We start from the raw sequence: 13,312 nt of genomic DNA, 5'->3' as shown, positions 1-13,312 counted from the left end.
GCAGATCCAACGCGATCGAGTTTTTCGTCCGTCGATGAATATCTATCCACTGCGTGGAGGAAGGGAGAAAAATACTCCATGGCCCATGGTAGTTATGTTTAATGCAATGGAGGTGTAAATCCAGCAGCTGGAACACAATTTCAACGTAACAGATATATCAACTACTCGAAACCAACTGCACACTTGTCTCCTGCAATAATCACGCGATGTTGTTCGTTCCTCGCCCTTCCGTTTTGGTTTCACTAGGCCAACTGGTTTCAACGCAAATTTTATTTTTTTATTACGAACGAACCATGTAAAATGAAATCACGCTGCAATATGCTTGCAACTCTCTGCGGTGTTTGCAGGAGGAAAATAATTAAGAGATGATTATGCCTAGTAATAATTAAGTAGATACACGTGTTCAAAAAACCAAGTGTAGATAGATTTTATTGATTTCACCATTCATGCTAAAATGAAACTTGTAATAACGCCTTAACTATTTTCACGCGCCAATGCATTCTACTGGCGTCGTCTGCTATCCTTTCATCTAGAAAACTTACAGATAAAGCGAGCCGTTGTGTCTCGTAAGGTTTTCTTAAAAAAAGTTCTTAGTATACGGTAGTTTATTTGTTAAAATCGTTTTGCTTTGCGTACGAATATTTCGATAGGTTCCCGTTTTAAAACTCCCGTGTCGCGCCGCCGGTGGCGCGCCGAGCGCATGTTCGCCGTGCAAAGAGGTGCCAACTGGATTTTTGTAAATAATGCCTGGAGCTACGCTGATCTGAGCCCGCCGGTTTCTCATTGACCTTTTAATGCACTGCTCACCGATGCCCGCCCGTCGCTGGTTGAGTGCATCGCCGTGCGTGCGGGCCAAGCACTGACTCTGCAAGACGCTAGCGGGCGCTATGTGGGAACGCCCAACTTGAACGACGGACAGTTCCTAGCTGAGCGGTCAAGGTAATTACACCTGTCTTATTAATCTCGTTACATGAACAAATCAGAGCGATTGCGCGTCTCTTATAAAGACGGCCACACAAGCCGCGGCATGAACGTTTTGCTTTGGGAAGTCTGTTGTTCGCTGTGAGCGTACCCGTCAGCGTCTGATCGTGTAGCGCTGTTGCGCACTGCTTGCTGCCGGAGGCCTATATTATTACAGCAGACTTGTCTTTCGCCTTGCCGACTGACCGGCAGTTCCGGTCTTGCAATCTGTCCGAGGCGCTCCTCACCGATATCCTGTCCGCAAAACGTGGCGTAGGCAGGCAGTGCGTCCAAAGATCGCCTGACGCTGCGATCAATCGCTGCACCGTCTGTATATGTCGTGACGACTCAGCTGCGGCCAGTGTAAACTCCGAAGACAGGTGAGACGGCAGTCCACTGCGGCGCGGGTCCTTGTAACTCGCAGCCGCATCGCCTGCAAATAAAGTGAGAAAGTGCGTCGCTCGCTGTTCACGGCCGCGAGTTTTTCCGACGCTCAGCTGTGAGCAGCAGCAGCAGATCGATTCACAAAAAAAGACTGCTGCGATTCACGAAGTCCGATGCGAAACTGAACATGTAGACCGTATTTCTCTCTGAGTCGCTGCGCCCTTAGCTAACGTGTCGAGCAGCAAAGGGGCGTGTTTCTTCGATAATTCCGTCGTTATCAGTGCCTCGATCTCGTTCAGGTGATCGACATCGACTGTGCTTTCGAAAGCCAAGCAGCGCCAGACGGTATCGTTTTTGCTTTCGCATTCCTCGTGTAGCTTTTTTTTCCCCCGTTTCCTGCCAGTCGAAGAAAGTTACTGACAAAAAAAAAAAAAGTATGCTCGGGCCGCGTTAATGCTTGATCGTACTTTTTGCACGCGGCGTTACAAGTTTCACATGGATTCTAAGTTTAGCCCGCACACACCGAAAAGTGCGTTCTTGTTTAGACCCATGGCGTATCCATCCCAGTTCCAAGGTTTCGGCTTCGGACGGCGTACGTGAGAAGTTTTCTTTAATAAATCGACGAGTGTGGGGGCATGTCTGTGGTACCGTCCGTAAGCAGCAGCAGCAACCAGCGATTGTATCGTCGACACCCACGGTTGTCACGGCCGGAGTAGATCAATTTGGTTTCGCGTGTCAGGTTAAATTAACCAGCTACGGTTGCCCATTGCTGACCACTTTGATTGGGAATGGCCCACCACAGTCCTTTATGCGTAGGCATGGAAATTTGTGTTTGGATGGATAGCTGACGGCCATGCATACATTAGCTTAGAGGACTGTAGCATGTCTCAATCAGCTATGCATGCCCCTGCACATAAGTGCATCAGTCTCTGCTGTCAGCACGTTCTAAAGAACCAGTCTCAGCTGCTATTTTTTACTTTAAAAACTAAACGAAAATATTCCAGCCAAATGTCTAGTTATAGTGTAGATGTCATCAGTGGCTTCAGTCCATCTTGTTTAAGTTTACATTCTTATTGTAAAGTTTGTTTGCCTTCACCTTTGTATGCTTTACTAGGCGTTAGGATAACATAACTGTGTAGCTTGATAAGAGTTACTCTGTAGACATCTACAACACCATTGTTTGCTTGTGTACTGCCTTGCATTATGTTGTCTCGGTCTACAGATCAGTGTGGCCATCTAATATACTTTTCACTAACACTTACTAACTTTTCACCTCATTGTCTCCCTGTTGTAAAGGGGACAATCGTGGTGGCTCTTGTGCTGTATTCAAATCCTCCTTTTGTACGATTTATAGACAAACTGCTTTTCGTTGCATACCAGTGTAGAGCCTCTGGCAGCAGAAAACGTTATTCTGTCTGTAAAGATAGCTCATGCTTACTTCATATCTAAGATTGCATCATCTGTTTGAGTTATAGGTAGTGAAGCTGGGCTGATGGCTGTGCTGGCCAAATTTCATATCAATTACAGTGCTTGCCCTATGTCCTGTTCAGCTTGCGTTTACGCTCCTTCTTTGTGCTGTAATATTAAATTCATTGTCATAGCCTAATTTATGTTCACAGCACAACAAAGGCCTCTTGCAGCAATATCCAATTACCCCCTGTTTTGCATCAGCCGTCTCCGGCCGATGCCAGCAGGCTTCCTAATTTCATGACGCCAGTGAATTCTCTGCCGTCCTCAACTGCATTTTCATTCACTTTACACCCACTCCGTTACTTTACTAGACCACCTGTTATTTGCTCCTGCCAAACCCAGTTCCCCCCTCATTATCTCAAATAGAATATGCATGAATTAATTCATGGGTTTTGCATGCCGAAACTGCGATCTGACTATGAGGCATTTCGTTGTGAGGGACTCTGGATTGATTTGGCCATGTACTTTAACGTGCACTTAATGCACAGTATGCAAGTGTTTTTGCGTTTCACCCCCATCGAAATGCGGCTGCTGTGGCTGGGAATCAAATCCGTGACCTCGTGCTTGGCAGCATAATGCCATAGATGCCAAGCCACCATTGCAGGTCAACTAGGATATGAAATACTCTTTTATGACATTATGTGAAGTCATTCAATGTGAAATTATATATAGTCAATCATATCAGAAATGAAAGTTGGGTTACCAGATCGTACGAGACTATTAGATGTTGTTAGAGCATAATACCATGCCACTGATGCAATATTTGTTTGACGAGGGGAAAAAAAAAAGGAAATCGAATGAGTCAGAAGAACAGTGAAGGGAGAAGGTCAGAAGGCCTTCAGAATTTGCTCTACAATAAAGCAGACGGGATGTGGGTATTAGGAAGAATCACAACTGAACATATGTCAGCGATACTCTGCTGCCTACAGAACAGTGAAAACAAAATCGCTTGAAGTTTCTATATTTTCTGGATCAAAACAGAGAAGCCATTGTTCTTTTTTGTTTTGCTTAGATTTACATTGACATTATTTTCTTGCCTAGAGAAAAGAACAGCTTAATAAGGATGTCTTGATGGTTAATTTATGTGAATAGATTTTTTTGTACTATATGCCAGAGTTCACTGTGGCAGAAGCGATCCAGTAAATGTCATAGGGGTGGGGGGGGGTAAGCCTGTGTGCCTGCTTTTTCTCATAGTTTTTCAAGTGATGTGCTGTTGGGTGCGTCGGGGACGTGCTTGCATTTATGTTGTAATAAGCGAGATGTTGGGTCTCATAATAATTTATCCATGGATGCCTTGCATTTTCCTGGTAAGAAATGCATGGGCTAGGCTGACTTTTTGCTTGCAATTAAGGCCTCCACCATGCACTCAAAAAAACTTGCTACAATGAATCAGTGGCTATGGCATTAGTTATGGCTACGGCTATGGCTACGGCCGCGGCAGAGCACAGAGTCACAGGTTCCATTTCCAGCTGTGGTAGCCACATTTCTATGTGGTTGAAGTGTAAAAAAAAGCTTGTGTGCTTAGGTTTATGAGCACCTTAAAGAACCCTAAATGCTCAAAATTAACCAGCAGCCCTCTCGTAATGCGTCCCTCATAACTCGCTGTGTTGTTTTGAAGCATTAAAGCTCACAATTGTAATTTTATAATGTGCCCAGATAGTGCAATTATATTACGTATGAGGCAAAGTTATTTATGCAAGAGAGAGGCCGTAGTTGCATTACGTGCAGCTTGCCGAGGCTGCAAATCTGGTTTCTGCACTGTGCAAAAGATGCAGCACGAAAGAAATGTCAACTGTAGCTGCAGTGTATTTCACTGCAAGTTTTCTGATGCTTGGCACGTAGTTAAGACAATGTTGTGCCTTGAGTGATGGCTGACATTGACTCTGATTACAAAATGCCCCCTAAAGTAGTTAATTATAAGTTAACAAGTGAGGTTGTGTAACTAATAAATTTTGGTGATTATTGTGCAAATTTTCATGTCATCCGCTGTTGTGAAATTTGGTCGATAGAATAATAATTATTTGTCCGATTCGAAGCTGGAATATGCATTGTGTATATTAAAAATAGTAAGCAAGCAGGCTGATAGCTGCGCAGTGTTTCTTTTCTGTACTTACTATGAAAGCATGGGTGCAAACCAATCCATTTTAGCTTGTTCGAATGGTTATAAATTTATATCTAGCTTCCAACCAATTCATTGACCAGAGCTGCAACTGAGAAATACATTCCTTAACTGCTCCTTACTTAGAAGTCAAATATGTTTGACTGTGTTTCTCTCTGGTTGAGTTAAAGCTGAGTTAACAGAATGGACGTCTCCAGCCAGAACTTGCTTGTCGTACCTGATGTCTCTGAGCCAGCTCAGCTCCTGTCTGTCATCGACCCTGAAGAAGGAGCTGAGCTGGCTCTGAAATGTTGAGCACAGTAAATAAGTTTTGGTTGAGTAGAAGTTGCAGTTGGGCAAATTGATGCATGGTGCATGATTACTTAAAATAAGTTTAGCATGAAGCAGACGACTGCCCTCCTGGCGTGCCTGTCCCGTATGTTTTTGTATGTGTTGTCGTTTTGTGCTAAACCGATTGTGTAAGTTTTGGTTGGAGACATTTGTTGCTGTGTGTCTACCTATTTCATGCAAATCATGTGGAGCTATAGTGCACTGCGCATCTGAAAAAAAACAAGCTCGATATCTACGCTGCCTCGGAACCCAGTCTGACATTCGGGTTTACAGCAAATGAAAGCAACATGGTGTTGATCGGTTTCACTGGCTACGGTCACAAACTACTGGGAAATTGAGCATTTACTCAGAATTCGCCATCCATGAACTTTTGCAGTTGGCTATACCACACAGCAGATTTTGTCTTAACAGTATGACAGAAAGGTTTAATGCAAGGCACACTTGTGAGTCTAAAAAAGAGACAGTTGCAGTCGTGCAGTTTTTTTTTGCGTTTCAACCATCTTTTACATGGTTGTCTCTTGCGAGCCTGAGTGTATAGTGCAACCAACTGTTAAAGGGAACACATCACCTTAGAGCACTATGTGCGAATTTCTTCCTCAAGAAAATGGAAAATTGTCGAACTTTGCTGCAGAGGAGTTCTGGTTGGTGGCGGTGGCTCCTTTTTCGTGCACCTGTTCAGTGCATTGGCATAGCTTCAGCTATGCCAATGCACTGAACTTGCTGAACTTTGCTGGGCAATCTAGCTGGCAGTTGCAGCTAGATTGCCCAGCAAAGAAAGCTGTGCTATAGAGTATCCCCTTTAGCAGTAGACTGCGCTGTACACCATTAAATTGCTATTTGGAACTTGGATGTGTGTTGCCGATGCCTGTTTCTTTTTTTTTGTATGCTTTGTACATTCTACCACCTTCTGCAAACTGCTTTGGTTTTTCGGATAAGCACCTGAAGATATGTTCAAATTTGGTGCAGTCGGCCCGGGGGCGACCTTGGTTGAGGCGAACGGGGCAATGGCGACCGGCGAGCGAAGTCTCACCGAGAAACGCCTCCTGGAAAACCTGCAAAATGATCTGCGGCTGCTCTCCAACGAGGCCAAGAAGAAGCATCCACCTCTCAAGGAGGTAATGGCATGTCCTCTGTTGGTATTTGCCGAGGCATGGGAGCAGCCTAGTCGGGTATTTCTCAAGGGAGTGCTGACATATTTACGACGTCATTTTTTTTATTGCGATAGCAATTATACGGATGCTCAAGGCGCATTCACACCATCGGCGCCACTGCTGTTTTGCTAGATAGTTTTGCTCTCTGCGTACGCAACTGCATCATGTGAGAACGACCAGACAAAATGGAAGTACATCTCTCTTGCTAGGGTACGAAGTAAAACAATAACACGCAGACATTCGGTAGATATGTTTTGTTATTTACCTAAAGTTTAATTTGTCGATTGAAGTGACAGACTAAACAAATAACTGAGGTTGCCTTGAATAGTTATCGAAGTCACAGGCCACTATGGGGGATGTCACAGCATTGCAATGTATGTAGGTGCACTTGCGCGATTAACATTGACTCTCTGGCTGGGAGCGTTGCGACTGTGAGGAAAAGGGGCAAACGGCGTTTGGTCTGGAATTTGAGCTCTTTCCATGGCACGTAGGGATGTAATACTTAGCAGACACAGTCGTTAGCACACATTGCATACACTGCGCTTGTCAGCTCAGAATGGCCAGACCTGGTGAGGGGCCCTTTAATGGAGTGATGTATGCTAGAAATGTGCTAGCCTTCTTTCTTTCACTTCATATGCATTAACAAGGCTTTAGTCACCTGAACTGCTGTTTATTTTTACAGGCAGCAGAGTCTGGAATCATCAAAGTTCGGAATGCTGCAGCCAAGCATCATGACCTCAGGCTAGGTATGTGATCTTATATTCCATCCACTGAGAATGCTTAAAGAGGATGTTACAACTTTGGAAGCTCTGAAACAGAAATGAACTTCAGTTTGACGTAATAGTTCTGCGGGAACCCACAAGGTGGAGAGAAGTAATTAATTAAGGGAAATTGAAACATCCACCCAGTTGTAGCAATTGCTACAAAGGAAACCCATACGGGCTCCTCGAAAGAAGAGCCTCGCAGTCGAAAAAAAATTGGTCCTGCTTCGGGACCAAGACTGGACCAGGGCGTCCCAGACGTCTCGGACCAGGACGAATTTTTCTTCAACTGCGAGGCTTTTCTTTCGAGGAACCCGTATGGGATTCCTTTGTAGCAACTGCTACGACTGGGTGGATGTCTCATTTTCCCTTAATTACGTTAACTTCAAGGTGCCATAATTGTCATGACTGTGGCACTGACTGTCGTGACTACAGCACCTGGAATCTTTGACATGGGAGTGAACTTCAAAATTGTCAGGGGAGTGAAACTGTGACACACAAAGAAAATTTGTGATTGTGTCATGACCAATCATCAGCTATGTTCTCTTGGTTAATTGTGTGCACCAACAGTGCATGCTGCAGACAATACCGAATCTGTTTGCTTTTCTAATGGTGCCGTGTACTCAATCGGTGAACAAAAATGTGTTGCAGAGTCTACCACTGCTATTCAGCGACTGACTTAATTGCAGGCATTTCTGCGACTTGTTTTTCACTTTGTGCTGGTGTTTTAAATAAGTGCTTTTGACAACAGTGCGATGCGGTGGACTGGACTATACAGATGCTAACTAACGTACAAACAGTGTCCACGACTTGCAGAGCTGGCTTTAGAATGAGATGTGCACATGTGCTGATTTGTCTCCATTTGTTTATGCTGTACAAATTAGCTGCCACTTGTTTCATACTTGTTTTACTTGGTGATTCTTGGTGCTGCACTACTTTCATGAACTAAAAAATTAAGGTAATAAAAGAAATCGTTGGAGAGTTGTACATTACGCCACATTGCTAGCAATGACCGTATGAAGCCAACAGATAATTACACCAGGAAAGCATAGGGGAACTGTCTGTTTACTTAATTCAAACATAGAATTAATTATAAATGGTTGTTAGTAAGGTTCGAGCACCTCGCTTCGCCTAATTTTGCTCACTCATTACTTAGCAAGGACCTCGAACCTGGAAGCCTTGATGCCATGTTGTAGCATATGAGGGTTTATAGGCCAGCCATTTCCTTCTGCGATCATGAACTATTAAAGAAACAGTCAGTTTTCCTTATGTTGTTTAGTCTGCCTTGTCTGTGGACTTCATGTGGTTATTACAACAATAATTAAAAAAAAAAACAATCCCTTGAATTCGCCTGGTTGTTCTTGCTTAGTGCTAGCAATGTGTTCTCTACTACTGTAAATCAATGAAGGGAGACTGAAATTTTCTTATCTCCATCACCAATGTTGCCCTGGTTATCTGCTAAGAATTCCCATTTCCATTAATGTGAGCTGTTGACCGAGCAGGTAGTTGTTAATCTAACTGTTGGAATGGTTCGACCTTCTACAGCCCTGCTTTCTGAGAGCCCGGAGATTCTGGAGCCCTTCTTCCTAGGCTGTGATACGAGGAACCCAAAAATTGTTCAGATCTGCCTGTCTGCCATCCAGAAACTGATCACCTTTGAAGCGGTCTCTCTGGTGAGTTGAGCCTTTGCATTGGCGAGGAATGATACTAAGACGATGCGGCCAAGTAATGGCTGGAAAATGTGCTTGCTTCAGCCTGCCTCTGCCTGGTAGTCAGTCTTGGGCAGCTACAGACAGTTACAACAAAAGCAAAGAGAACCTGTAGTTTGCATTTAATATGGAAGATGGGGAACTATGCTGTTACCTCGTAACGCTTAGGACTGATTTGCTAATTAGTGAAGTACCATACCTACGCGATTCTAACATGCCGTCAAAATGAACGATGCAGTACCTTCGATTGTTCACTCATCAGATGCTCATGAGCTAAGAGAGGAATGCCGGAGCAACTGCAGCTAGGGTCTGCAGTTTCTACAGCTGCAACAATGTGTGGATTGAATTAGATTTGGTTACAGCAGTTCTTAATGGCAATGATGATAGCCACTCGCAACTGCAGCTTAGGTTTTGCAGGCAATTGAAATGCGAATGTCTTTTGTGATTTTTTACCGAAAAAAAAGTATGCTTAGAGTAAATGTGGTAGTTAGGGGCACTTGCATCAGCAAGTAAAAAAAAATGCCTCATTGGATAAGCATATTGTAAAAGCAAACACTGTGAATTAGAATTAAATTTATACGCACCTTAGTCTGGCTGAATTACGTTAATTCACGATGTTTCAAAGGTTTGTTTGTAGTGCAAGTGTTTGTACTGGTTTGTACTGAAAAGAGTCTTGTAAAGAGAAGCAACACTCTATCGAGGTAACCCTTTCATTGAATTTGTTTTAGACCACCGTGGTACCCATCTTGTGTGAGTGCAAATTACTTTTCAGGCCTAATTGAACTGACGTGGCACAGAGCTCACTTGCTTAATCTTATGTCCGTAGAGACAAATTTATGCTTACTTGCTGACACTTGGCTTTGGCAGTCTGCTGCTACAGACGTCAAGAGCTGTTGCTGTTTGTACTCATTGGATATATTTGCAGTGTCACAAACAGTTTGCAGAGCGCATTGATTGAATCTGTACGCACAGCAGGGAACAAAAAAAAATGTAGCATATGGTGATTTTTTTCCGTGAAAAAGTAATTCGTTACTTGACAGTCCGCCACAGTCTGGTTTGTGGGCACTCTCGTGACATGAAATGTGAACCTTTTGTAGACGGCAGCTGTGAACATCATCACCTGCCTCTGGAATCTCATGGAGAGTGGAATCGAGGAACTGAAGCTCTTGCAGACGGTCACCCTCCTGCTCACGGCGAACACTGTTGTCCAGGGTGATACCCTAGCCAAGGTAAGCTCTTTATAAGATCGACATTGGCTCCTGTGTAGCAAAAGCTGCGTGGCGTGTTATAACCACTGTTTTAAAGCAAAGCGTTCTTTTGCGAGCCCTCTGAAACTTTTGCTGATTGTGACTGCTGCTGGCTGCTGCTGTTGCTGTCTTGCCGAGTTGCTTGTACACCTAAAATTATATGTCCAATGGTGGAAGCGAACCTTGGGTCTCCCAGCGTGATACTCGAATGCTTTAATAAATTAGGCCACAATTGCATGCATACGTCTCTCATATCAACACCAAAGTAGCTGTCTGAGACGATTGATGCGCAAGTCATGTTGTGTCGTGGCACACTTGTGTGAAAGCACATGGGTAGGAGCTTGTGCACAACAGGGAACCGCTTCTTGACGGCATCGTTCAGCACACAAATGCATTGAAACTGCATGATTTTTTTTCAAACATTTTTTTTGTTGGTATGCATTCTTTTATTGGTGCAATAGATAATCACGGAGTGATGGCATCTAATGTGCCGTCGCATGAGGGACATTTGACTGAAGCTTGAGGACCTGAGTTTTTTTTTTCTCCCCCTTGTATTGTGAGAAATTATGTGGATCAATTTATCGCGACTATAATTGATAGTGCAGTCTGTACCAAAAGATGGTCAGAAACAGTGACCTTATATAAAATAATGAGTCACAGTGCTATTAGAAGAAAGCAATGAGGATGTCATCTGACTTGGTTTTTACACAGAAATAGGGCTTTGTGGATTGGATCTCTGGTGAAGATGTGGCTTTAGAACTGGGTCCCTTCCCAACAGTGGACTTCCTTACACAATTATAATGCTGGGACTGGTCACTTTGCCTAGAGTTGCCATCATTGTAGAAGGTTTGCTAAAATTAAATGGTAAATTGATTCTGCAGAGTTGCGCAGGCAGGTGTACGAAAGGGAAAAAATTGTCGTCCACCCGACTGTGGCATAAGGTTTTTTCTTTGTGAGAAACCTGTTGGGGTTTCCTTTGTAGCCTCGCGCTAAGATCAGGTGGATGACAATTTCTACCTTTCATAAGGTTTCCCCCACCTTGCAGGCTTCTGCAGAACTGATTTGCCATATTCAGTGCTTTAAGTCGTTGATTAATTTGGCCTCACTCGGTGACCTGATAGCTTCTTTGTTAGCTCACGCGGTGGAGTGACTGCCCCAGAAATGTGTTGGTGCTGTATTCGATCTCCAGATCAGGACAAATTTTTCTACAACTTCGAAGCTTGCTTTCTGAGAAACCTGTACGTACTGGTTTCCTGTGTAGTCTGGTGGATGACTGCTTTTTACCCTTCTTTAAAGCTTTAATACTGATCCCACTTGTGTTGTGATAAACGACATCTGTATATTCTTGCTTCTTTTTTTTCCCCTCTCCTTTTCAGGCAATTGTGCTGTGCTTCAGATTGCACTTCACCAAGAATAGCACCACTAACAACACCGCATCAGCAACTGTCCGTCAATTGGTCTCCGCAGTTTTTGAACGTGTCCAGGCTGAAGATGCAGCAATGGCAGATGGTCAGTAAATATTTTAGTAGCGTCGAAATCTGGGCTCATTGGTTGATCATCCTGAAACTGGAACAATGCCAAAACAAACAGGATCTGGGCAGAAGGTGATGTTGTCGAGCTGTTTTTCAGATACATTGGGCATTTTTTGCTGTTGTGTTTGGTTTCATTGTAAAGAAACAGTGCCATGCACATCATTTTCTTTTGTCCTTGTCCTGTATGCCTCTGTTCAGATTTAGAAAAATATTTCGACTCAAAGTTTACTGAATTAAAGCTGTGAAGGGCACTACACATTCTGTGAAACTTTGAATGTGTACTAAGGGGCAGTGTCTTCTGTCTGTGTGGTTTATGCAGATGTAAGGCATGCAAATGACTGTTAGGTTTTAAACATTGTTAAGTGTGCCTTTAACCTATTGGGTGCCAAATATTTATGCACGCTGCATGGCCTTCCGTACCACCTATTTTCGGCCCTTACACACACTGTGCATCATGCTTGTTATACATTGCTCTATGACAATACTGAATGCTGAAAAAAATGAGACAAGACAAGTTTTATGTACAATATGAAGCAGCTCTTTTTCTGATAAGATGCATTGCACTGATGTAATGCATCTTGTTCGCCAGGATTCGACGTAACCCTACACGGGAAATGCACCCATTTCGCCGTTTCAAGTGGCGTAGGCACCCAAACACATGTGCACGGAAGCCTTCAACAAGTGTCAATTGAAAATTAAAAAAAATTCAAACCACCCCTCAAGTGGACACTTGTTATCAGCTATTGGCAACATTTCTAAACTTGTCGAGCATACGTTGGCTGTTGCAGCATCTATGAATTCTTTTTTTTTTTTTTCACGCCAATGCCTTTTTTGTGGCAAATTATCAGCCTGCTGTTCACCAACTTTTGCAGCCAATGGGTTAATGAGGAGAATGCTCCTGACTTACTTTGCGATCAGCTCCACATTGTCGTGAAAGCTTTGTTGACTTATCACTTGTCGTGGTCGCCCAATAAATCTGGTGTACTTCTTGAGCGAGAGGTCTCGGGTTCGATTCCCGGCATCAGTGCTTGCTGTCTTGATGGGGGCAAAATGCAAGAATGCTTCTATACTTAAATTTAGGCGCATGTTTAATTAGAACCACGGTTGACCAAAATTAACCTGGAGTCCTTCACTGCTGTGTCCCTCATAGCCTCAGTGTTGTTTTGGGTTGTTAAAATCAATCAATCAATTAATTTTTCTTATCTGTGTTGTCAGTTTTTCATAAATTGAGCTCGAATGATGTTTTCTTCCAGTTGGCCTGTAATGTGCATTCAAGACACCCATTTGCAGTGCTGTACATGTTGGGTTCATTTCTTTGAACACATTGGAAAGCGTGCAGAGTTTATCACCCTACATGAGTTTTCTTTTGCTGTTTCTTGCAGTTGTGAAGACGGAGGAAGTCAACTTGGAGGAGCTGAAGACTGGAAGCCGCTGCCCGCCCAAGTCTCTGCAGCCGTGTGCTGCAGATGCCTTTCTTCTGTTCCAGGTACAAGAAGCTTCTCTTTTATGATCATAGCAAATTACATAGACACTCTAGCCACGCTCGCCGTGTTGCTGTCATGTATCTTCATGCTGTCCTAGCCGCCTGCAACTTGTTCCGCGCAGCAAAAGAGAATACAGAACTGGCTGCCCACATACACCACATGCAT

At 43.6% G+C, this 13,312-nt stretch overlaps 1 protein-coding gene across 4 annotated transcripts in view; it reads left to right on the top strand.

Annotated features, from left to right (window-relative positions):
* The window catches only part of mon2 (Mon2 homolog, regulator of endosome-to-Golgi trafficking), a 265,202-nt gene that overhangs the window by 16,700 nt on the left and 235,190 nt on the right, over nucleotides 1–13,312 (top strand). Inside the window, exons 1-7 of one of the 4 annotated variants that reach the window (XM_070540044.1) lie at nucleotides 669–939; nucleotides 6,230–6,378; nucleotides 7,097–7,160; nucleotides 8,721–8,848; nucleotides 9,982–10,113; nucleotides 11,508–11,640; nucleotides 13,046–13,149. In XM_070540044.1, coding sequence (XP_070396145.1) covers nucleotides 6,268–6,378; nucleotides 7,097–7,160; nucleotides 8,721–8,848; nucleotides 9,982–10,113; nucleotides 11,508–11,640; nucleotides 13,046–13,149 — 672 coding nt within the window. In that variant the 5' untranslated portion in view covers nucleotides 669–939; nucleotides 6,230–6,267. Of the gene's footprint in view, nucleotides 1–668; nucleotides 940–1,065; nucleotides 1,341–1,727; nucleotides 1,937–6,229; nucleotides 6,379–7,096; nucleotides 7,161–8,720; nucleotides 8,849–9,981; nucleotides 10,114–11,507; nucleotides 11,641–13,045; nucleotides 13,150–13,312 lie in introns of those variants that run through there. The other 3 variants (XM_070540045.1, XM_070540043.1, XM_070540046.1) reach the window with 3 other exon arrangements.

Source organism: Dermacentor albipictus, chromosome 6 (assembly GCF_038994185.2).
Source record: "Dermacentor albipictus isolate Rhodes 1998 colony chromosome 6, USDA_Dalb.pri_finalv2, whole genome shotgun sequence".
NCBI classification, from domain to species: Eukaryota; Metazoa; Arthropoda; class Arachnida; order Ixodida; family Ixodidae; genus Dermacentor; species Dermacentor albipictus.
The sequence above is the reverse complement of the archived record's forward strand: the minus strand, read 5'-3'. Positions and strand labels throughout refer to the sequence as shown.